Source organism: Macaca thibetana, chromosome 2, assembly GCF_024542745.1.
Source record: "Macaca thibetana thibetana isolate TM-01 chromosome 2, ASM2454274v1, whole genome shotgun sequence".
NCBI classification, from domain to species: domain Eukaryota; kingdom Metazoa; phylum Chordata; class Mammalia; order Primates; family Cercopithecidae; genus Macaca; species Macaca thibetana.
The window spans coordinates 46,062,191-46,087,621 of record NC_065579.1 but is presented as its reverse complement, the minus strand read 5'-3'; the positions used below and the strand labels follow the sequence as shown (position 1 = coordinate 46,087,621).

At 39.5% G+C, this 25,431-nt stretch overlaps 1 protein-coding gene across 1 annotated transcript in view; it reads left to right on the top strand.

Moving 5' to 3' along the window:
• The window catches only part of SLC9A9 (solute carrier family 9 member A9), a 586,828-nt gene that overhangs the window by 269,709 nt on the left and 291,688 nt on the right, over nucleotides 1-25,431 (top strand). Inside the window, exons 7-8 of the mRNA XM_050779755.1 lie at nucleotides 1,011-1,149; nucleotides 5,795-5,900. Coding sequence (XP_050635712.1) covers nucleotides 1,011-1,149; nucleotides 5,795-5,900 — 245 coding nt within the window. The remainder of the gene's footprint in view (nucleotides 1-1,010; nucleotides 1,150-5,794; nucleotides 5,901-25,431) is intronic.

Below are 25,431 nucleotides of genomic sequence, written 5' to 3'. Positions count from 1 at the left end.
AGTGTACTTTTGCTCTCCACACTGCTGCTTTTGGAGTTTCTTCCAAAACCCACTGCTAAACTCTTGATTTTTCCTGATTAGTTTTTTAAAATTCTGTATTAAAATAAAAACTGCAAAAAAAAAAAAATCTGACATGTCATTCATTAGTCTCCCTAAAGCTAGTGGATCTAGCACATATGTTCATTTTAATGCTCAATATGGAGTTCATATTTCCTAAAATAGGACATGCCTTATCTTTCATATTCACACTCTGGGATCTGAGGCCCTGGTTTAAAAAGAAATAGCATATATGACGTCCTCAATAATATTTAAGTGAACAGACTGGCTATTGGTGGATTGATTTTTCTCTATGGAAATAAATCTGTTGGCAGCCACCAGAATTGGGGTATAAAAGATGACCTCGGGCAGCTGCTGCCATTTGTTTTGGTGGGAAAATGAGGGTTTTGTCTCTCCCTGGGGGTTAATACCGTGATGTTCTGAACACCATCAATGCTCCATTTCTGAAGGACTACACTGGAGAGGAGGAATGCTTTGTGGTTTATGACAAGATCACGGCAGAATATTTTGTGCACACAGTGATTTGTATCACCCATTTGTGCACAGGCCATAAAAGTGCACTTTTTATCAGGAACATTTGTGAATATATAACAGCACTGGAGACATATGGCCACTAAATAATTCACAGTTATCTATCTTCTCAGCAGATTCCTTATACACCTACCATGTTTTAATGCCTAGTTTGCTCAGAAACAATATTCTTTATGACCCTTCCAATATAAAAATGTTTACTGACTGGCAGCAATATATGGATCCCATGGGATGGGGCTATGAGGAAGTAGAAAGATTTCTGCATTCTCCAAGTCTCTCCTTCTGTATCTGTTTTTCCCTAACTCTTCCAACCAGCATCCAGCATTACAGGAGAAGATACCTCTCCCCAAAGTGGGTGCAAAATCCTATCTGGGCTGCGAGATGAAAGTCACTAACTAACCTCCACCCTCTTCTCTTTTCAGTTCTATATCCATTTACAGTCCCAAGGAGAATCCAAATGCATTTGATGCCGCAGCATTCTTCCAGTCTGTGGGAAATTTCCTGGGAATCTTCGCTGGCTCATTTGCAATGGGGTCTGCGTATGCCATCATCACAGCACTGATATCCTTTGTCTGTATGTGGAAAGCTGAGACTGTCAAGAACAGTCAATATCTGTGGAATGCTTCTGATGATGGACAACCTCCAGGTCCATAAAAGGCTAGATAGTCTGGTCCAAGTTTCATACGGCACCACTGGTGCCATCTTGGTTCTGAGTCATCCCTGGAGGCAAAGGTTGGTACCAGTGGCAAATGGGCCCAAGCTCTCTTCTTGCCCAAGGTCAGTTCTAATGCTATTGACACTATCTGATCCTAGGACATCAACAACGTTAAATAAATACCACCTAGGAAAACTAGTGAACAGGAGGCATCAGGATTGGCCTTACGAGGGTCAAGAGGAAGCACTAAAGATCTAGGGTCAAGAATAAGACAGTTGACTAAGAGTGATAAATTGGGTATGATCTGCCTCTTTTTCAGGCTTATTCAATCACTAGCTTATAGGGTAGCTCAAGCCAGAGGTCACTGTGGGTCTAAACAAGCATCCACAGCTACTTTATAGAAAGGAACCTGCAAGCAATGCTGAAATATGTGTGCCATACCTGAGCAATCATGTCATTTGATTCCTTTTTGTTGTTAGGAAGTTGGGATGATAGGTAGAGTTTCTAGAGAATCTGAGCCAAAGAAAGAAGCTGGTCTGGTGGGCTGCTCACTTAGAACACTCAGATAGGGCAAAAGTAAGTCGGGGTAGAGGAGGAAGGGCAAAAGGCCAATGTCAACTATAAGGGTTAGGTGGAGCCACAGAAGAGAGGTAGAACAGAAGATCAAGGACCAAAGACCTCAGGGAGAGGAGAAGGAAGAAGTGTGCCAGAGGGGTGAAGGCCCCAGGCAAAGAGAAGGCAAAATATTGGGGGCCTTTTTCTATGGGATCTCGCCCAGACATTTGCTGCTAAAAAACGTGGTTCTACTGGGGGTATCTAAGAAGAGTTACGAGATGCTTAAAACAAGGACCCTGGCCTCACTGAGTAACAGGCTTGGAAAGATGAGCGCCACATTAAGACTGGGATAGAAAGTGAGTGCCAGAGCCACATTGAAGTTATCACACTGTAAACACTCAAACTGGGATGAGGCCATTGTGTCTGGAATAGTATAATACCCTTGGCCAGCCTTATGATTCTGGAAAATAATTTGAAAAGTAGTATTTATAAGCAGAGTGAGTTCTGGGCACGGCCTGGAAGATAGAATAGGGGTAAAGACTAAGCAGTCGGTGACTCAGGAGGCGAAGGCTAGCATTGACTAAGGTATGGCAGTGGGACCAATGTGGCATCTGGAAGGCATGCCTGGGACGGCCAGAGGGCTCCAGCTGGTGAGAAATGGAGGATAAGGGTACTTAGGTGGGATGGAGTCAGCTTGTGGAGTATCTTGTAGTGGTATTTCAAAGAGTCTGAAGGTTTCTGCTCAGGAGAGTGACACACTGACAGTCCTGTTTTTAAAATGTAGATGAGGAACTGGCACAAAGTATGAATCAGAGGAAGGAGACGAGAATCAAGGGAAACTGTGATGACGAACTGCGGGGGAAGCATCAGGAAGGGGACTGATGTTCAGAAGGAAAAATCTCTAAGACTTAGTGATTGGCTGGTTATTGGAATCAAACGAAAGGAGACAGTCAAAGGCTACTCCAAAGTTTCATCCTGAGAACCTTGTAAAATGGCATCTCCATTGACAGAAATAAAGTCAGTGAGAAGAGGTAGTGCTGGTTTCCAACAAGAAAAAATGACCTACCCAGTACTTATGCTGTGACAGGCCACCTACAATGTGTTTTCCATGTGGTGTCTCATCTAACCTTCACAATGATCCTATCACCAGATGCTATTTTTATTGGTTGTGAAGCTTAGAAAGGGTAAGCTGTTGCCCAAGGTCACGCAGCCAGCCAGTAAACCCAGAGAGTGAGAATCAAGAGGACGACCATGCTCTCGTCACTGCTCCCTATTGCCTCTTCATTCTTAGTTGGAACTGTGTGGAGGCCAGGCGTTGTTTAGAGTACAGTAATAGCCACAAGGATAGGAACATTCTGTGAGTGTCTAACATGTGCCAGAGCCTTTCTATGCATCTCCTCATTTGAATCAACCCTGTAAAACAAGTTATTATCCTCCTCACCTTACACCTGAGGAAACTGAGGTTCAAGGAGGATACATAGCTCACTCTGGATCACATGTAAGTAATAGTGAGCACAGTAATAATCATATCATCTAACATTTATTGAAAACATTACTATGTGCTAACCATTGCCCTAAGTGTTTTGCATGGATTATCAGCTAAGTTTTACAAGAACCCTGGAAGGTAAATACTGTTACTATCCCAATTTTACAGCTAAGGAAACAGACAAAGTTAAACAACTTGGCTAAGGCCAAACAACTAGGACATTTCAGGGCCAGGATTCAAACCCAGACTTTTGGGCTCTGGAGGCTACACTAAGTGGAGAAACTAAAATCAGAATTCTTCTCTGCCTGATGTGAGGAGAAGGTGCAACACGTGTGATCAGGTTGATAAGGGAAGAAGAAAAATTCCTGGAGATTGGAAGTCTGGCATAAGATTGGATCAGATCTGAAAGAAAGGGTGTAGAAACAGAAGAAACGGGGGCTCAGTAACAGTGGTGATATCAATCATGCAGTATTTGGTGGTCTTTAACAGGCTCTACAAACACAGGTTGTGAAGGAGGTAGATGCTTACTGTTGTCCTCCTCACCTTCCTAACCGCATACCTATTTCATTCTGAGGCAGTCTCCTCAGGTTGTAGGCCCCTGAGCTCTGCAACTAGGGACTGACCCAGACCTGATCTAGTTTCTGGAGGAGATAGAAAGAAAAGAATGTTAGATAGCTGATTGCTATTTTGTTACTCACCTGCCCTGAACATTCTCTTTAAAACAAACTAGAAGAGTGAATTCAGAAGAACAAACCTCACTAGAAACAAAGACTTCCCTCTAAGTAACAAAAGGGAATATTGTAAAAGGATCTCAGGGCAGCCTGATCTTTACAGCAGATAAAGAATTGCTGCCGGGCGCGGTGGCTCAAGCCTGTAATCCCAGCACTTTGGGAGGCCGAGACGGGCGGATCACAAGGTCAGGAGATCAAGACCATCCTGGCTAACACGGTGAAACCCCGTCTCTACTAAAAAATACAAAAAACTAGCCGGGTATGGTGGCGGGTGCCTGTAGTCCCAGCTACTTGGGAGGCTGAGGCAGGAGAATGGCGTGAACCCGGGAGGCGGAGCTTGCAGTGAGCTGAGATCCGGCCATTGCACTCCAGCCTGGGCGGCAGAGCGAGACTCCGTCTCAAAAAAAAAAAAAAAAAAAAAAATTGCTTCCAGGTCCTTACTGATGCTATTTCCCAAAAAAAAAAAAAATTAGACCACAGTAGACAAGTTCATATCACTTGTTGCACGCCAGGCACTGTTCTGAGTACTTAACATATGTTAACTAGTTTATAGACCTCTGAGGTAGGTTGCATTATTATTCCTGTTTTCAGACAGGAAAACTGAGGCACACAGTGATTAAGAGATGTGTCCAAGTGAATACTGTGAATTTTAATCCAGGTAGAGTTGGCTTCCAAACGCTACACTCCCATCCATGATATTATTTTGCCTTTGTGCTTTCTAAAACTTTACAAAACATGTTTAACATACTTCATCACATTTTACTTACCTCATGTAGAATCAGGTATTATTCTCATTGTCACTTTATGTAGAATAGAAATGAGGCTCAGAGAGGTTAATATACTGCTGAGAAATCACACAGCCAGTCACTGGCAGAGTCAAGAATTAGAATAAAATGTTCTGTTCCAGAGGTCACACTTTTACTTCCCTGCTCCCCTGCTAAACATTTCTTAATGTGAAATTTTCTTTAGATTTTGTTCTAACAGTATAAAAATGCAACACGATCACATCTCCTTATTTGTCAGGGCATTTTGTGCCTAATATTGACACAATTGCAATGTAACCCTTTCCCATCGATCACATACTCCTAATCATCTCCCCATGACCCCTTCTCCGCCCAACTTGGATCCTACTATCCCTTTGTTCTATTTGCAATTTATAGACCATTGACCAAGTGTCATCCTTTTCAAAATGAACCATTGCCTGCCAAAGGCATCTTGTCTGACCTAGAAATAATGTACCTTCTCTTTATCGTACTTATACCAAGAGAGCATGGGCAGCTTCCCTGTCACTGCATGTAACTTCTTCTTCTGATCCTACTTCCGTCCCCAGGCGAGAAGATTCTACCAAGCGGTCTGCCCGCAGACTGCACTCCCCAGGGAGCAGCGCTCCTTGGTCCTGACATACTTGCTGCATCTCATCCCCCCACACTCTCCTTGGCTTTGTTTTTCCATGCCTGCTACACCTCTCCTGAGGGGGTGCATCCCAAGGAATGAGGCTAAGCCCACAGTGGGCTGAATTGATAGTCTTAGGAAGACACCTTTTTAATCTGAACACAGGTTTGAATTTTTACAGGCAAGTTCAGCCCCCAGTGAAGCATGGAACTCATGTTGGCCTTCAAAGCAGGTCCCAGTAAGAATTACAGCCTTCCAGTCAGGTCTGAACATCAGTTCTTTTACTTTGCTCTGGAACTATCATCACCAGATCAGTTTTGATTCTCAGTCAAGAAGGAGATGTAGCTGTAAAAGCTGTTGTTGTTTCCCTTAACTTGTCTTCCTCACTTGACCAAATTTACCAAGCTGTGCGAGTTCCCGATGCTGGAAACCGGCCTGTTTTTCCTGCTTTCTTGGAGTGCCTTCCTGTCTGCCGAGGCTGCCGGCCTAACAGGTCAGTGCTTCATGCTGCACAGCCAACTGGGTGTGTGAATATGTGTGTGGCTCCGGTGTGTGCCCCTCCCTGACCTGGCAGGAGGTGAAATGAAGTCTCTCTTAAACAGTGTATGTGGATGGTTTGGGTGAGAATCAGCCTCTCTTGGGTACCCTGGAGAGAAAAAATAATAGTAATTCATCCATTTTGTACCGAGTAGCTTTCTTCCCCATTCTGTATTCTATTCTCCGAAATGCTTTCCTCTTTTCTCCTGGCTGGACAGGAGGCGTGTTGAAGAGACTGATTTATAGTGTGATGGATGACTTTTCAAATGGAAGTCTTCATTCAGAGTGTGAAAGGATACCCACAACTGTTTTGTAGAGAAGAGTGGTGGTTTTCGGTGGCTCTTAACAGCAGGTTTCAACGTAAACTGGCTCTCCAGAGTATGCACATCTCCATACACATCGGTGTTTGAGATCTGCACATATGTTCCACGGCACGTACGAAAACAAATAGCAAATGTGGTGGCTGTACAGTTTAATGTCTCTTAGCACAGAGAGTCTACAGAGAGAGTCCTCCGATGTGGAACAGTTGATAGAGAGGGGGCAGTTCATTAGACCCAAGGGCTGCAGATCCCAGGATCTGGATTAAGCAATTAGATTGCCTGTCTGCAACCGTGAGGATTTGTGCTTGGGTAACTGCAACGACTGGGTGCTTTTCCATGCAGAAGAATCTCCGTGGCTTCCAGCAAAATGTTAATGCTGTTTCTCTCCTGGAGCCACATTCCCTGCTTCTCCCAGGTTTCAATCGTGGATCCCTTTCTGCTCATTACATCTCAACTGGCATTTGAGTGGTGAGAATCTTTCCTAACTGGTAGCAAGGTGTACCTCCCTGGGTTTTTGCATTTTAATAGGTGATACTTTAAGTCTAAATAATAATAAAAGTTGACATATATTGAGGGTGTACCATGAGCCAGATGCTGGCTAGCTGTCTTTCGTGGGTGATTTCATTAATCTATAGAAAGATTCAAAAGTAAAAGACTATTCCCAGTTTACTCAGCCAAACTTAAGTGATGGAGCTGGGATTTAAAACTAGGAAATTCAATTTTAGATCCTGGGTTCTGGGGGACCACGCATTTCTGCCTCAAATGAAACTCCATCTGTGGAATATCAAGCAGACCTCTAACGGTAGGTAGGAGGGAAGTAGTTGGAGCCCCAGGCAACTGCCTGGTTCAGTTGCTCCTTGGCTGGTCTTGGCTCTCCTGTGAATGCCATGGCAAATCTTTTTAGTAATGATAACCTATTGCTTTAATCAACTGGCCCAACTTACTGCAGAGCCACACAGTCCAAGCTATTCCCATTGGCTTCAAGGGTGTCTGTTGCCAATACAGAAAGCCACCCACCAGTTCTTATGACACTATAATCAAGACTACATTACTGGATTCCACCCTACCAGGCCAGTGTATCTAAATTATTTCAATACAAAGTATGTTATTTTAGTGCATTGCTACCTTATTAAGGAGGTAGCTGGAAAGCTTATGCATATCAGAAAAAAAAATAGCATGTGCCTTCAGTGAAATAATGTAGGCAGATCATTTACATCACAGTCATTCAAAAAACATTAGTTCCCTTTCTTCCAAATTCTGTATTCTATTCAAGTTTAACTTATAAAATGATCTAAGTAATATTAATAATAAGAAAAAATATTTGACCTTCTAGAAATGTAAGGAAGTATCTTAACTCACCTAATATTTTTTAATCTACTGTTGAATATTATAATAAACACACACACACACACACCCCATTGCTTTAGAATTGTCAATTTGTGTAAAAATTGTCTATTTGCTTGTCCATTTCAGCAAGATCTTGTTCTATCAACTACATTAAAGTCTAAGATCCATGGGAAACTGTATAAATTGCTAGTTTGCTTGATCCTTGCTCTTTCACACCCTTTCAACCTGATATCCTTACTGAGCTACCACACAGACCACCTTCTAAGGAGCCAGCATCATGGGATGGGTGAATATGAGTGTGAACCTCAGTAACAGAAAGACCCAAGTGTCCACGGCTGCACCCAGGGGCAGACTCACTCCAGAGTAGTCCACTAGATTTAGGCAATGTGCCTAACAGACATTTGCTACAAACCAAATTCTAGGTGTGAGCATTTTCCATTGCCAAAGACCAAGACTGCTTAGTCCAAATTACTTACGTGTTTGTTTGTTGTTTATTATTTAATCCTTGCCTATTTCCAAATTGGATTTGTGACAACTCATAACATAAGCCATGCACATCACAGGACCATTTAGTTGAGGGTAAACACTCAAGTGCTCTGGGACAGAATTTTTCTGCAAAATTAGGCAGCTGTTCATTGCTGTGGTTTGGCAATAAATATAGCTCTGAGCTTTCTGGCAGTCAAAGCCAAAAGGGAAACATGATGAGTTATATAGGAATAATACAGCATTATATTTTTTTAAAAAGTAATGCTTATTAAAGTGGGCAAACTTTATTTTTCACACTAAAATTTTAGGGGAATTTATCACATGCATCTGTATATAAGGGACTTTGAACACCAGAAGAGACAGTGTATTTAACAATAATTTTAGGGAAGATGGAGGTTCATTCTTCATATGGTCATTTCTCATATAAACTTTCAAGAAAACCTGAGGGTGTGGCATCAAATTATAATTCTCGAATTACTTCCATGTAATAATAAAATCATTTCAGTTCTAATGCACAGGTAAACTAATATGATACAAAACTAAAATCTAGAAAATTTTTAAAAATGATTTCTGAATGGACAACAATGAATATAGTAAACTAAAATGGAAAGAGCTATTAAATAGTTTATGAGCAACTACAGAGGTAACGAGCAATCATGGGGCCTTGTATGGGTTCACTAAAAACACTTAATGTAGCTCCTAGAGAAGGTATTAACATGCAATGATTTCTCAGCAGAACTCCCCAGGCCCTGATCTTTCAAGGACACCTGCCTAGCGAGCAGAGCTCTCGGCCACCTACCCATACTTCACCCTTTTATTGGTTTCAGAAATTAGGATTTCACATACAATTCTATCTGAAAAAAAATGTTCTGCTACTTTAAAGAAAGCACATCTGTTTTTAAATATATTTTATTTTTTTCTTACCCCAAGGTAATCCATATTCATGGTAGAAAATTTAGAAAATGCAGATTTACAGAAGGAAATAAATTTAGAATCACTTATATTCTTACTGAATATTAACAGCAATTGTTAATATTTGGCTGTGTCAAGCTAACTATATATATATATATATAATTATACACACACAGATACACTTAAATATGCCTACCTAAATATACTCATGCATACATATATATATATATATATATTTCTTAAGTAACTCACTTTTTTCATTCAACAATTTATAATGAAAAAAATGCCATGAATGGAGCATTAAAAAATTTATAGTTAATGTTTTTCAAGACATTAAATACTCCATCATATGAACTTGCCATAATTTATTGTAACAAACTTTTGATTATTTACAGGTTTTAATATTCTTCTTATTACTGCAATGATAATCTTTATAGCTAGAGATATAAATTTTTATTTATATAACCGCCTAAAAATAAAATGTCTGTCTGGTTTAATAAAAAGACTAAAATTTAAATTTTTGGAGAAATTTATCCAAATTGTCTTTTAGAAAATTTGTATCCCCTTGCACTCCCACCAGCAATCTGAAAGCAAACTCATTCACTCACATCTTCACCACCCTATATCTTATTTTTTTTATTATTATACTTTAAGTTCTAGGGTACATGTGCACAATGTGCAGGTTTGTTACATATGTATACATGTGCCATGTTGGTGTGCTGCACCCATTAACTCGTCATTTACATTAGGTATATCTCCTAATGCTATCCCTCCCCTCTACCACCTCCCCACAATAGGACCCGGTGTGTGATGCTCCCCTTCCTGTGTCCAAGTGATCTCATTGTTCAATTCCCACCTATGAGTGAGAAAATGTGGTATTTGGTTTTCTGTTCTTGCTATAGTTTGCTGAGAATGATGGTTTCCAGCTGCAACCATGTCCCTACAAAGGACATGAAGTCATCCTTTTTTATGGCTGCATAGTATTCCATGGTGTATATGTGCCACATTTTCTTAATCCAGTCTGCCACTGTGGACATTTGGGTTGATTCCAAGTCTTTGCTATTGTGAATAGTGCCGCAATAAACATACATGTGCATGTGTCTTTATAGCAGCATGACTTATTATCCTTTGGGTATATCCCCAGTAATGGGATGGCTGGGTCAAATGGTATTTCTAGTTCTAGATCCTTAAGGAATCACCACACTGTTTTCCACAATGGTTGAACGAGTTTACAGTCCCACCAACAGTGTAAACGTTTTCCTATTTCTCCACATCCTCTCCAGCACCTGTTGTTTCCTGATTTTTTAATGATTGCCATTCTAACTGGTGTGAAATTGTATCTCATTGTGCTTTTGATTTGCATTTCTCTGATGGCGAGTGATGATGAGCATTTTTTCATGTGTCTGTTTGCTGTATGAATGTCTTCTTTTGAGAAATGTCTGTTCATATCCTTTGCCCACTTTTTGATGGGGTTGTTTGTTTTTTTCTTGTAAATTTGATTGAGTTCTTTATAGGTTCTGGATATTAGCCCTTTGTCAGATGAGTAGATTGCAAAACTTTTCTCCCATTCAGTAGGTTGCCTGTTCACTCTGATGGTAGTTTCTTTTGCTGTGCAGAAGCTCTTTAGTTTAATTAGATCCCATTTGTCAATTTTGGCTTTTGTTGCCATTGCTTTTGGTGTTTTAGACATGAAGTCCTTACCCGTGCCTATGTCCTGAATGGTATTACCTAGGTTTTCTTCTAGGGTTTTTATGGTTTTAGTTCTAACATTTAAGTCTCTAATCCATCTTGAATTAATTTTCATATAAGGAGTAAGGAAAGGATCCAGTTTCAGCTTTCTACTTATGACTAGCCAATTTTCCCAGCACCATTTATTAAATAGGGAATCCTTTCCCCATTTCTTGTTTTTATCAGGTTTGCCAAAGAACAGATGGCTGTAGATGTGTGGTATTATTTCTGAGGGCTCTGTTCTGTTCCTTTGGTCTATATCTCTGTTTTGGTACCAGTACCAGGCTGTTTTGGTTACTGTAGCCTTGTAGTATAGTTTGAAGTCAGGTAGTGTGATGCCTCCAGCTTTGTTCTTTTGGCTTAGGATTGTCTTGGCAATGCGGGCTCTTTTTTGGTTCCATATGAATTTTAAAGCAGTTTTTTCCAATTCTGTGAAGAAAGTCATTGGTAGCTTAATGGGGATGGCATTGAATCAATAAATTACCTTGGGCAGTATGGCCATTTTCACAACATTGATTCTTCCTATTCATGAGCATGGTATGTTCTTCCATTTGTTTGTGTCCTCTTTTATTTCACCGAGCAGTGGTTCGTAGTTCTCCTTGAAGAGGTCCTTTATGTCCCTTGTAAGTTGGATTCCTAGGTATTTTATTCTCTTTGAAGCTATTGTGAATGAGAGTTCATTCATGATTTGGCTCTCTGTCTGTTACTGGTGTACAAGAACGCTTGTGATTTTTGCACATTGATTTTGTATCCTAGACTTTGCTGAAGTTGCTTATCAGCTTAAGGAGATTTTGGGCTGAGACAATGGGGCTTTCTAAATATACAATCATGTCATCTGCAAACAGGGACCATTTGATTTCTTTTCCTAACTGAATACCCTTGATTTCTTTCTCTTGCCTGATTGCCCTAGCCAGAATTTCCAACACTATGTCCAACACTATGTTGCCCCCACTGTCTTGTGGCTTGTAGAGTTTCTGCCAAAAGATCCACTGTTCGTCTGATGGACTTCCCTTTGTGTGTAACCCGACCTTTTTCTCTGGCTACCCTTAACATTTTTTCCTTCATTTCAACTTTGGTGAATCTGACAATTATGTGTCTTGGAGTTGCTCTTCTCAAGGAGTATCTTTGTGGCGTTCTCTGTATTTCCTGAATTTGGGTGTTGGCATGCCTTAGTAGGTTGGGGAAGTTCTCCTGGATGATATCCTGCAGAGTGTTTTCCAACTTGGTTCAATTCTCCCCGTCACTTTCCGGCACCCCAATCAGACGTATATTTGGTCTTTTCACATAATCCCATACTTCTTGGAGGCTTTGTTCATTTCTTTATACTCTTTTTTCTCCATACTTCTCTTCTCACTTCATTTTATTCATTTGATCTTCAATCACTGATACTCTTTCTTCCAGTTGATCGAGTCGGTTACTGAAACTTGTGCATTTGTCACGTATTTCTCATGTTACGGTTTTCATCTCTATCAGTTCTTTTAAGGTCTTCTCTGCATTGATTATTCTAGTTATCCATTCATCCATTCTTTTTTCAAGGTTTTTAGTTTCTTTGCACTGGTTACATAGTTCCTCCTTTAGCTCTGAGAAGTTTGATTGACTGATGCCTTCTTCTTTCAACTCGTCAAAGTCATTCTCCATCCAGCTTTGTTCTGTTGCTGGCAATGAGCTGCGTTCCTTTGGAGGGGGAGATGCACTCTGATTTTTTGAATTTCCAGCTTTTCTGCACTGCTTTTTCCCCATCTTTGTGGTTTTATCTGCCTTTGGTCTTGATGATGGTGACGTACTGATGGGGTTTTCGTGTGGGTGTCCTTTCTGTTTGTTAGTTTTCCTTCTAACAGTCAGGGCCTTCAGCTGTAGGTCTGTTGGAGTTTGCTTGAGGTCCACTCTAGACCCTGTTTGCCTGGGTATCAGCAGCGGAGGCTGCAGGAGATAAAATATTGCTGCACGGAGAGTGTTGCTGTCTGATTCTTGCTCTGGAAGCTACGTCTCAGGGATGTACCCCACTGTGTGAGTTGTGAGGTGTCGGTCTGCACCTAGTGGGGGATGTCTCCCATTTAGGCTACTCAGGGATCAGGGACCCACTTGAGCAGGCAGTCTGTCCGTTCTCAGATCTCAACCTCCATGCTGGGAGATCCTCTGCTCTCTTTAAAGCTATCAGACAGGGTCATTTACCTCTGCTGAGGTTTCTGCTGCTTTTTGTTTATCTATGCCCTGTCCCCAGAGGAGGAGTCTACAGAGGCAGGCTGGCCTCCTTGAGCTGCGGTGGGCTCCACCCAATTCGAGCTTCCAGGTGGTTTTGTTTACCCACTTAAACCTCAGCAATGGCGGGCACCCCTCCCCAAGCCTAGCTGCCGCCTTGCAGTTAGATCTCAGACTGCTGTGCTAGCAATGAGGGAGGCTCCATCGGCATGGGACCCTCCAGGCCAAGTGTGGGATATAATCTCTTGGTGTGCCGTTTGCTAAGACCCTTGGTAAAGTGCAGTATTAGGGTGGGAGTTACCTGATTTTCCAGGTGTTGTGTGTCTCACTTTCCCTTGGCTAGGAAAAGGGATTCCCTTCCCCCTTGCGCTTCCCAGTTGAGGCAATGCCTCACCCTGCTTCAGCTCTGACTGGTCGGGCTGCACCAGCTGACTAGCACCGATTGTCCGGCATTCCCCAGTGAGATGAACCTGGTACCTCAGATGAAAATGCAGAAATTACCCATCTTCTGTGTCACTCATGCTGGGAGCTGGAGGCTGGAGCTGTTCCTATTTGGCCAAGTTGGATGAGCCCCCCCAAATCTTATTAATTGCTGGTAATTTGATAATCAAGTTCCATTTTCTTCTGGTTTCATTTATTATATTTTTATGAAGGAAAAGCTTCTTTAATTATATGTCATTTGCTGTTTGTATTTCTTCTTTCGTGAGCTACCAGTTTATGCCCTTTGTTACTTTTTTTATTGTTACTTTTTTCCTGTTGAGATGTTTATCTTTGTCACATTGTAGTTTAGTTACTCTTTATCTATGGAGAAAATTGGCTAGGACCAATGGCTCATTTCTATAATCCCAGCACTTTGGGAAGCCAAGTGGGGAGGATTGCTTGAACCCAAGAGTTCCAGACCAGACTGGACAACATAGTGAGACCCAGTCTCTACAAAAAGAAAAAAAACAAAAACAAAAACTTATCTGGGCATGGTGGCACACACTGTGGTCCTAGCTACCAGGGAGGCTGAGGCAGGAGGATTGCTTGAGCCCAGGAGTTCAAGACTGTAGTGAGCTATTCTAGCCTGGTCAACAAAGAGACACCCTGTCTCTTAAAAAAAAAAAAAAGAAAGAAAAGAAAATTAACCTTTGACTGTCATATAGGCTATAAATATTCTCCAGTTTGCACTTGTACCTTTTAACTATGCTCTGTTTTGTTCATTTGGGTAAGGGAAAGGGATTGGCATAGGCATTTTCAAGTTTTATGTGGTTAATTATATCGCCTCCTTAGAAAGCCCAAGTGGATGGTATGTCCACAAACTTAGCAGTCTAAAAAATAATAAAAAAGAAAAAATATATAGAAAACCCAAGTGTTTCTTAATGGTAGTGTATAATTTCTGTTAAAAGTTGTTTGATTTTGTTTTTGCATCAGAAACCAACTGGAATATGTTTTGATATGAGGTGTGGGGTATAGTAGCGATTTGATTTTCTTCCCAGATGATAAGTCACTTGTCTTAACACCCATCAACTTTTACCTATTTAAAATGTCTGTGTATGTGCACACACATGTATGTGTATGTGTATCTGTATGTTCTGGGCTTTCATTTGTTCCACTGAATGTTTGATATTCACTGTGTCAATTATTTCAGCTTCGTGGTTTATTTTAATATCTAGTAGGTCAATCTTTCACTCCTCTTTCCCCTATCCAAAAGCTCCTTTGCTATATTCATGTATTTATTATTCCTGGTGGACTTGAAAATAACACGTTCCAAACAGAAAATAATTTTGGAATTATAATTGGGGTATATTAAATTTTTAGATTAATTTGAAGAGAAATGGCATTTTTATAACATCAAGTCTTCCCACCCAGGAATATGTTATGACTCTCCATTTATTTGAGTCTTATTTTATGGCTCTCAGTAAATTTTTATAGTTGTCTTCACATTAGACCTACAAATTTCTTGTTAAGTACCTTTTTAGCAGCTACTTTATATTTTGGGGTGCTATAGTAAATGGGAACTTCTTTCTTTATAGTTTCTTACTGGTTATTGTTCATATACGTGCATCTAGATTGCACTGCACTATTTGATTTACTCTCTGTAGTTCTAAAGTACAAAATTAGAGCCGATGTAGAATTAGGATTAATGGGCAGAAGTTAGACTGTCAAGTTCAGGAGGGCTTTATCAGCACCAAAAGAATGACTGAACCATTGTAGGCACAAAATAAATATCGTTTGAGCAGTGGAATGAATAATTTTCACTCAACAAAAGAAAAAAACTCCCAAAACCTGAATAACAGATCACTTTATAAGGTAGTAAGTGTTCTGTGCCTGATAATATTCCTACAGATTTTACACATCCACTGGTCCAAATACTTCACAGCAGATCCATACATCAAGTAAATGATATATCATAAATTTCATTAATCTGTAACTTTATTTTCCCATTATTAAGTTAAAAATGAAGACATATAGGCATGACAGGAAGAGCTCTGTCTAGAGGAATGTGGTGGACACATGTTGGTTCTGGCTGCCCAGCACACATTCTCACTGCCACTGGTAATAGCATCCTGATGTTTCTTAGGAAGCTACCCCCGACTCCAATGGATAACATCTTCTAATCAACGTGTACCACCCTCCCCTGAAAAAGAGAATGAGGACATCTGAAGCTAGGTCAACTAGACACTCTTCCCCTGGTATGTAAAACTTTAGGAGGGAGAGAGGAGGATGTATAACTGCTGGCACCTGTTCAACAGCAGAGCCCTATTGAGAACCTCTATTTATTTATTCCTGCCACCAGATCCCTGGAGCAGCCATGATGCCTCCTTTCTAAGAGCTATCACACTTCCTTCCAATAAATTCCTTTCTGATTATGCTAGCCAGAGTCTGTTTTTATTACTTGCAAACAAAGAAATCTAAATGGTACAAAGGAAGGAAAAGTCCATTAGGTATTTCAACAAAAGAAACTGTATAACTTTGTGACAGATCAGAAGGGAAGAGAATCTCAAAGACAGCACAGCCTCTAGGCTAGGATACTTGGGACCATCTTATGCCAGGTGCATACTGATAAACAAACAAAAAGAATCAAGCTTTTAAAGACAGTTTGCAGTGTTCATTATCCTTTCCAATTCAGCTTCTTATCAGATTCATCATGAACACTTCAGTGTAAGCAGCTTGCTCATTAACACATCGCCTGTGTTCACTTTCAGTTGTTACTAATTTCATGATGATCATTTGATTTATTTTGATCATCTTTTACTTCAAGGGCCACATTTGTAGCCACCTCATCTCAGTCTCTTGGAAATTGCACCTGCCAGTGTTCAATAGTCACATAGAACTTGGTTTTATGGAAACAAGTGGCTTTTAGACATGCAAATGAAGGCTGGTGTTTCTATTACCCAGAAATCTGAATCTCTGCTACTTGAAATATACAAGCACATTGAGAAAACATTTATTTGGGAAGATAGGGCAGAATATAAAATGCAAGTGAAAAATCTTTATGGAGGATGAGAGTATGCACAGAGAAAGGGACATTAGGGACTTCTCACAAGTCCAGAGAGCATAGAAAGAAGAGAACATATACGGATGTGTCTGCCCTCCTTACAAAATCAGCCACCAAGGCATGTGTCTCTGCTTTCTGGATCTTAGCTGACTTGCTAAAGAATTGGAATAAGTCATCCTATTAATTGACATCTCTATTTTCCTTACTGCTAAAGTCAAAGGAATTTATTACTTTGTAATAGAAGGACATTGTACACATACAGAATGTGGCTTTTGGGTAAATACATGACCCTAAGGAATTCTCTCCATGAGGTACCCGGTATACATGACTGCCTAATTTTGGATCAGGTAGATTTTTCTTGTGCAGAGGGCTGTTTTCTAAAAGTCATTAGGTTACTGAGCCATTATTTTAAAATGAATATTGAAAATACTTCAGCAGTATTATTTATAGTGTAATCTCTAATGGAATTGAATCCTGTCATAGAAGCTGCTTTCCAGTTTATGAAGATAACGGAAAAGCACAGCTGGACAGGTTGTTTGAAAATTCATTTTTATACTCTGTTTCCCAGCTGAGACTTTGGGGGTCAGGTTTTTGCTAGAAGCAAGCTTTTAGGGACAGTCATTAAACACCCAAAGAGTAAGATTTCTAATGGCAGCATTGACACCGTGTCTAATGATTTCTCTGCTTCCAGGCATTGCTGTAATAAAGGTAGCTTCCATTTTTAGATTCCTAGGGCAATTTTATGTTCATTGGAGGCAAAGGAGGGGGAAGAGGGCCACTGGTATACCTCATTTTCTCATACAAAAAGTTAAACAGTATAGAACACTATTTACTCAGCTTAGAATAACTTCCATTTAAGAAAACAGGCATCCAGAAATATGAAGAAAAAAAAGTCCTGATTATTAAGTAGTGGGGCTGGGCTTTGTAGTCTGATTCTAGAAAGTAAACGACTCTTAAAAACAATGAAAGTGTAGAAAGTTAAAAACAAGTAACACTCTGGCCCATTCATTAAGGAATGACCAAGATGTCTGAAAGAAAGAAGTGCTCAGCACATGCAAGTTGTGTTTACAACACAAACAGTTAAATCATCTCAATCCCTTCCCCCAAGCCTGTTTGCCTATTGGTCTCAAATCACAAGGGCCTAATTACATTGCCATGATAGGAAAAGCTGCACTTGGAAACTGAGGTGCTATACATTTGTCAAGTCAGTTCTTAAAAGGCTTTTGTAGAGTAAGCAGTGAGGAAAAAGGGGAACTTGAGAAAGTCTATTTTGCAATAGATAAGGAGGAGAGATTTCCAAATGAAATGACTATTACTGGACATGTTGAGATTTCACTTGTCTGAGTAAGTAAGTTGGCTTATTATTTCTCATCTCATCATTTCTCACTTGGGCAAAAATTGTTTTCAAACTCTTAAGAAGGCTTTTAGCTCAGAGGTGAATGTGTTCCATTTGGCTGGCCACTGATGCATTGCATGACTGGATGGGAAATGTATTTCTGGAGCTCAGTAAATAAAACAAATCTCCAGGAGGGGAATAGTTTGAATTGTTTCTCAAAACAAATCTGGCCAGTTTTAGCCTCCAAATACATGTCATTAGCCAGCATCTCTTACCTTAAAACTGGTTTGCTTTCTTATTGACAGAACCAGGTGAATCCAACTTAACCAACAATCCACCAACAAATGAGGTGAGGTGAGAGTGATTTCCAAGCTGGGGGGAAAAAAAAACCCTGAGGCTCAAAATATTAGGCGTTTAAGCTGCAGAAATAGTGCCTACAATTCTCAAGGGGATTAGTTAACCAGCACACTGAACCAAAGGCAAACATGCAATGATGCCATCTTAATAAACACAGGTGTAAAATATGTCTTCTCGCATAATAACTCATTAACTCACACCTGCACTTCCTTGAACCGAATAGCTCTTCATTTCAATATTCAAATAACCTGCACATGTAGCTAAAGCAGTGGACAAATTTACCCCTGCTTTCTTCACTGTAAATGTTTTCAGTCATTATTTAACAACTCTTCATGGTGCCAGAAGACATAGGGAAAGAGGTAAAATTATTTCCCAAGAACCCACATTCTGCACAGGCATGTAGAAAATTGTCAGAAGATGGCACAAATAACATATGGGTGAAGAAGAAAAGGGAGTCAAGGATAATTCCCAGGTTTTTATGTCTGTTGGGTCAGTGGTTCATTTCACCAAAATGGAGAATACAAGTGAGTGAATACATGCAGCCAAAAGGAGACACAATAATCAGTTCATTCCAGGACCTTCAGAATTCCACACAAGGGTGGAATATTCATGTGGAAAAGTACAGTGGGCAATTGGCCTGGACATCTGGGATGAGACTGCCGATCACAGGTTTAGGTGACGTTGATGTAAACGTGTTAGCTGACTCCAAGGAAATGAGAACTAGAACGAGACCAGGGTAAGGAGGGTAAACCTAATGAACACCAAAACTTGAGGTGCCATGCCAGGGATCTAAGCAAAACAGGTTTTTCCTTCTTCTCCAGACCTCAAGATAATTTGCATAAGTACTCATTACTATGTTATGAAGAATTTACATAGAGGATATTTTTAAACAAAAATTTCTAAACCTGGCAACATAGATTTGAAGTAACACTTAAGTGCATATCTATACTCAGCATTGGAGGAATCAGAAATAAGAACATAGATTCATGCTGTTTTCTATATTGATGCTCTTATATTCCGCAGATGCATTATTAATCTGCCAACTATGGAGTTGCCAAATATGGTGAACTAGACAGCAATTGTACTCTTTGGAAAGCTGGATACTTTCATATTGCCTGAAGGATTTTTCCATTTTGTTAAATCTTTGACTTCTCAGTTCCAGGTTCACTTTCAGTGATTGTAGGAAACCTGTCAGAAATCTCTCTTTTTAGTAGATCAAAAATAAATAAAATGTGGCATGAAAAATAACCTATCAACCTCTTAAACCCCTCAGAGGACCATCTGAGTGCAAGACACATTTTTTACATTTTTTTTTTCTTTCTTACTCATTCTTTTTCTGTGTTCTGGTGATATAATCAATATTCCTGTCCAAAAATGCAGTATTCTCTAGTCTTAGAAACTCTTCAAGTCTGCATTTAATGTCAAGGCAAAGCATGCTTCATGTGACAGACACTTATTTTTCTACTTCTGTATCTGACGGCTTCATCAACTTTTAATGAGTAAAGAATTCTGGAGTAATGTTATCAGAGGCAGAGACTGTATGTGACAATAGTCTTGAATAAGAAAATTTATTAGAAGACAATGGACACTGCCAGGAATAAATTCATATAAACATTTATTCATATGTAAGAATTAGGGTTAATCTTCGTGTGTTCTCTTTTCAAAGCACATAAACGTTTCTTGAAGTAGAAGTTCATTCCTTTGACAGATGTGTATTTGAGTACCTGACATGTGCTGGACACTGTTATGAGTCAGCGATAATACAGCAGGTCAGGAACCTAGCTCTTAAGGAGATAGAGGTCAAGAGGGAGACACTGGGTAATCTAGTTGACAGGAAGTCAAGTGAAGCTGTTAAACCCCATGCAATTCTTCAATCCCATGTATGCAGACCTTGAAGCAAATGTAAAAACTGAACCATTTATATCACAGATATTTACAATTGGAAGGTGCTTAGAGGTCATCTAGAGCAATGCTTGCCAGAGTTTCTTGACCCTTATTGGCAAGAAATAAAATAGATTTATTATGTAACAAATGCTTATATAGTAATGTTCATTTTGGGTTTTTTGCCCACAAGGGTAATTATATTACCCTAGAATATACAAAAGTGCTAATTAAAATTATGGTGATCTTACGTTTTCTTCCTGCTTGCTTGGATTGTCTTATATACCCCTATTTGAAAACCACTAAACAGACTACCTTCCTCAATTTAGTGAGGAGGAAGCAATGGACGAGGCAATGGATTTACATTGCACCAGTCATCAAACTAGCAAAGTGTCTGAACTATGACCAGATAGATCCTGTTTTCTGACCCAGTATTGCACATTTTTTCTTACATAATTTACAACCACACATTGAAGTTTGATCATATCAACAAGTAAATAGACGTACTATATTTAGTAGCACTAATGCTTTCTGAGAGGGCCCAGAAGTGGAAGTCATGGAGAACAGTGTAAACGGTACTGCGTTAAACAAAAGGAATTAATTGTTCTCTGAAAATTGATCTCTCTGGAAATAATTTACTTGCCAGCAGAATCATTATTTTTCCCCAAGAATCATAGATCTCCTCATGCTGTTTCCTAAATTTCTTTGCTTGCCAATTAACTTGAGTTTAACTGTGTGCCTCTTTGTGGTTTTTCAAAACGGTTCTTTTAGATAACATCAGAAAGTGTTGGTTCTAGTTCTTATCCAAAATTGTATAAATGAGTCCCTGCAGTCAATCCTTTGGGCTCTTGCCCATCACTAAAATCTCACTGTACAAACACTGAAAGGCAGTGTTGTGCACAAACATGAGTCAGATGCTCTTATTTTTTGTAGGCCACCTCCTGATTTCTTTCAGAGTCCCTTATTTATTTTAGGTTCCAGATATTTTTGAGCATGACCCACTCCACATGGACCCAGATGTATGTAGTTGAGTCCATTCATCATTGCTGCAGGGCCCCATACATACAATTTAAATCTAAGATCTTGGACATGTAACACAAGAGTTGCATTTAAGGATTGCTTGTTTTTCCAGCAGAGATGGAAACAGAATGATCAGATTTTATTTTTACTGGGAAAGCAAATGAAGAAATATTTTGCCAGCAGAGGGTAGACATACTAGATATTTTATATTTCTAATTTTTTGTATACCAGGCCTAACAAAACATGCAAGATAAATACCTTAGTGCTTATAATAAATAGTTTGACAATTAAGCATAGTTTATTAATTGTTTCTCCTATTAAGTTTTGTATTCAAAAATTTTTTTAATTAATTCATGTGTATTATCTATAATGGATAAGCCCAAGTGTGCTGGTAAAGTGCATGTTTCTCAGATATGCCCCACAATCACCTGCCTCTCTCCCTTTGCTCTTGCTGAAGTCCCTCCCCATGAACCTGCACTCCCAAATTTTTCTCATCTTTCAAGATCTAAATGCCTCTGCCACTTTCAGGAAAACATTCTTCATCCCTCTCTCAGCTTTTCTAGCCTTAAAGAAAGTACTCCCTTTGAGAACTCCTTTGTTATCACCCACTATTCTACCCAGTTTTAGATGTCTTTGTATATATCTTATCTCTGTTAGGAGACATAAAGCCGCTTGAGGCCTAGGCCTGCTTTATTCATTCTTGTGTTCCTCATACCCATGGTCAATGCTTTACTCAGTATAGGATCTCAACAGATAACTAGCAATTGAGTGGAAAAATACCAGATACCAAACTCACTCATGTAAGTCTGGTAGCTTAATTGTGACATTACTGAGAATTGTCTAAGTTTAGATTACTAGGAAGAGCAAGCACATTTCTACCTGATTTCCTTGATGCAGGAGTTAAAGGTGAAGAGAAGACAACAAAGGTGAAAAAGGGCATAGAATGTACAAAGCATGTACTATCTCCCAGTCACTTGTTAAATAGGAAACGTTGCTGTGTTTATCCCTGAAATGAGTTTCTCCAAGTTATTCCTTTTTGTCTTCTTCCTTTCATCTCCTAATATTTATGGCAAAACCCTATATTTACTTAAGAGTATTGAGTTTGTAAAGCATTTTAATATCCATCATATTGCATTATACTAAAAACAGACCTCTGAGACCAGTAGCCGCCAGCCAGATGAGAACATTAAGTCTCAGTAGAGTGAAGCTATTGGCCAGCATCACTCGTGTTACGCCTGTAGCCATGGCCAGAGAATGGCAACCTGGGAAGCATCGAGGCCCAAGATACCACAGGGGCTGAGAGGTATGGACCTCTTATTTTACAGCTCTTTATTTTAGTGGCCAAGTCCTCTTTTTCATATATTCTTTTTGACTACTTTTTCATTTTTCTTTGTCAAGTTTTTTTCTGCTTACATTGGGTCTATTTTTATGTCCCTTGTCCAGTTTCTTGAGGTAAATAGTCTACTGATTTTCAATCTTTTTGTCCTAATAAAATGCACATAAGACTATCAATTTTCCACTAAATAATTATTTGATTTTTATCCCATTGGTTTTGATAGGGTATGTGGTATAAACTTATTGTTATTTATTTCTAAATAATCTAAAATTTCACATTTGATTTCACCTTCAACTCTATTTATTTATTTATTTATTTATTTATTTATTTATTTATTTATTTTGAGATGGAGTTTCACTCTTATTGCCCAGGCTGGAGTACAATGGCACAATCTCAGCTCACTGCAACTTGCACCTCCCGGGTTCAAACAATTCTCCTGCCTCAACATCCCAAGTAGCTGGGATTACAGGTGCACACCACTATGCCTGGCTAGTTTTTGTATTTTTAGTAGAGACGGGGTTTTGCCATTTTGACCAGGCTGGTCTTGAACTCCCGACCTCAGGTGATCAGCCTTCCTCAGCCTCCCAAAGTGCTAGGATTACAGGCGTGAGCCACTGCATTTGGCCTCAACTCAAATTTTAATTTTAAAAAATGCATTTTAAAGTCTCCAGTGGATACATTTATTTAGCCTGTGCTTTTTAAATTTTCAGTCTCATAACATTGTGATAAAAAATATGGCAGCCTTATAACATTGTGATCAAAAGATGTGATTTATTTCCCTTTTTTTTTTTGAAAGAAAAAGTTTCATTCAACTTTTTGGTAGTAAAGTATATCATCAATTTTATTTTATGTAATTTTTTCACATTCCAATATTGTTGGGATGAAAAGGAAGTAATTTTAAAGTAAAGTAAAAAAATTTTAAAACCGCTCAGATTTTCTTGATAATAATTACTCTCTGAAACTAAAATGACTTCACAGAACCATGCCAATTCTGGAAAGCTAGAAAAAGAAAACCAAAGAATAAAACACAAAAATATAATTTCGAAACCTTTTTGGAAGTTAGCAAAAGATATTTATAAGCCAAAAAAAAAGGGTAGCAAAAATGACGATACTCCTTTGAAGATGTCTTATAATTGTTCCAAAATGCTAAAAGGTCAAGAATAAGGGAAAAATCTCTTCTGAAGACATACAAGGTCAGAGCCAACTCTTAGCAAGGGTGAGTTGATACCTAGACCCAGATGTTAGTGAAAGACTTGCTCCTCAAAGTGTGGTCCAAGGACCAGCATCATGGACATCCCCTAATAGCATAAAAATGCAGAACTGGGGGCTCTACCCCAAACCTACTGAAGGAGGATCTGCATTTCAACAAGTTCCCTGGGTGATTTGGTGATTCAGATGTACACTAATATTCAAGGAACACTGGACAGAGTCATTGCCTCGTGGATTCTTGGGCCACTGTTGCACTTCCAAGTGCAGTCAAGTGGCTTCTGATATATGGAGAGGACAGTGATATAAGCTGTAAATTAAGCAAAGCCTGTAAGTGACAAGAACAGGCAAGGCAAAATGGTAAGAAACACCAGTAAGAGAGAAGGAGAGAGGGAGTGGGTTCCTTTGTGGGGTGAACTGCTTCTGTCACTTGGGCAGAGTCATCAGAACTCACTATTTTCCATGCCCTTTGATCTGAAGGTTTGTGTTCTAGAGATTTAAAAACATCCTTTTCTATGTGGAGACGACTTTGGGAGTTTCTCTTTAAACCTCATAGCTTATTTGAAAAAATTAAGTTCTTATGAGTAGAAGATATGGTAACAATATATTTTTAAATTTTACTTCAGACTTGTTTGAAATTGAAACAATTTTGAAAGCCGGTAAGTTTTTCTTGTCTTCACTTATTGAGAAAATTGGCCTCTATTCAAAATGCCTAAAGGTTTCATTTGGAACCAGTATTATTTCTTTGACCTTAAAAAAAAAAAAAAAAAAAAAAAAAAAAAAGGCTGAATTGAAGGGTTCATCCTAGTGGATTAATGAAGTAATACAAAGGAAAATGACAGGCCTTCAGAATTGGAGGAAATCCAGACTTTAAGAAAAGAATCCTTTCTACTACAATGCTGGCAGATAATCTTTCAGCTCAAACATATAATGGGAACTGCATTTTTACACTTACATGTCACAGTAGCTACTCTACCATAGGATAGTGCTTGTGTTTCGGAAGGATTATAGGATTGGGAATTGGAAGACATAAATCCAAGTCTGGGCTATGCCTCATTAATAGTTCCAGGTCTAACATATTTCTCTCTCCAAACCACTTGTTCCAATATAAAGGCTGGGTATTATCCATTCTCACACTGCTGTAAAGAAATACCCAAGACTGGGTAACTTATAAAGAGAGATTTAATTGACTCACAGTTCCACATGGCTGGGGAGGCCTCAGGAAACTTAGAATCATAGCGGAAGGCACCTCTTCTCAGGGCGGCAGGAGAGAGAAAGAGTGCAAGAAGGGGAAATACCTGATGCTTACAAACATCAGATCTAGTGAGAACTCGCTCACTATCATGGGAACAGCATAGAGGAAACTGTCCCTATGATCCAATTACTTCCCACCAGGTCCCTCCCATAACACATGGGGATTATGGGAACTATAATTCAAGATTAGATTTGGGTGAGGACACAGCCAAGCCATAACATTCTGCCCCTGGCCCTCCCAAATCTCGTATCTCACATTTCAAAACACAATCATGCCCTTCCAACAGCCCCCCAAAGTCTTAACTTATTCCAGCATTAACCCAAAAGTCCAAGTCCAAAGTCTCATCTGAGACAAGGCAAGTTCCTTCTGCTTATGAGCCTGTAAAATCAAAAGCAAGTTAGTTACTTCTTAGATACAACAAGGGTACAGGCATTGCATTCCATACGAGAGAAATTGGCCATAACAAAGGAGGTACAGGCCCCATGCAAGTCCAAAATCTATTACGTCAGTCATTAAACCTTAAAGTTCCAAAATGATCTCCTTTGACTCCACGTTTCACATCCAGGTCATGTTGATGCAAGACTTGGGCTCCCACAGTCTTAGGCAGCTCTGACCCTGTGGCT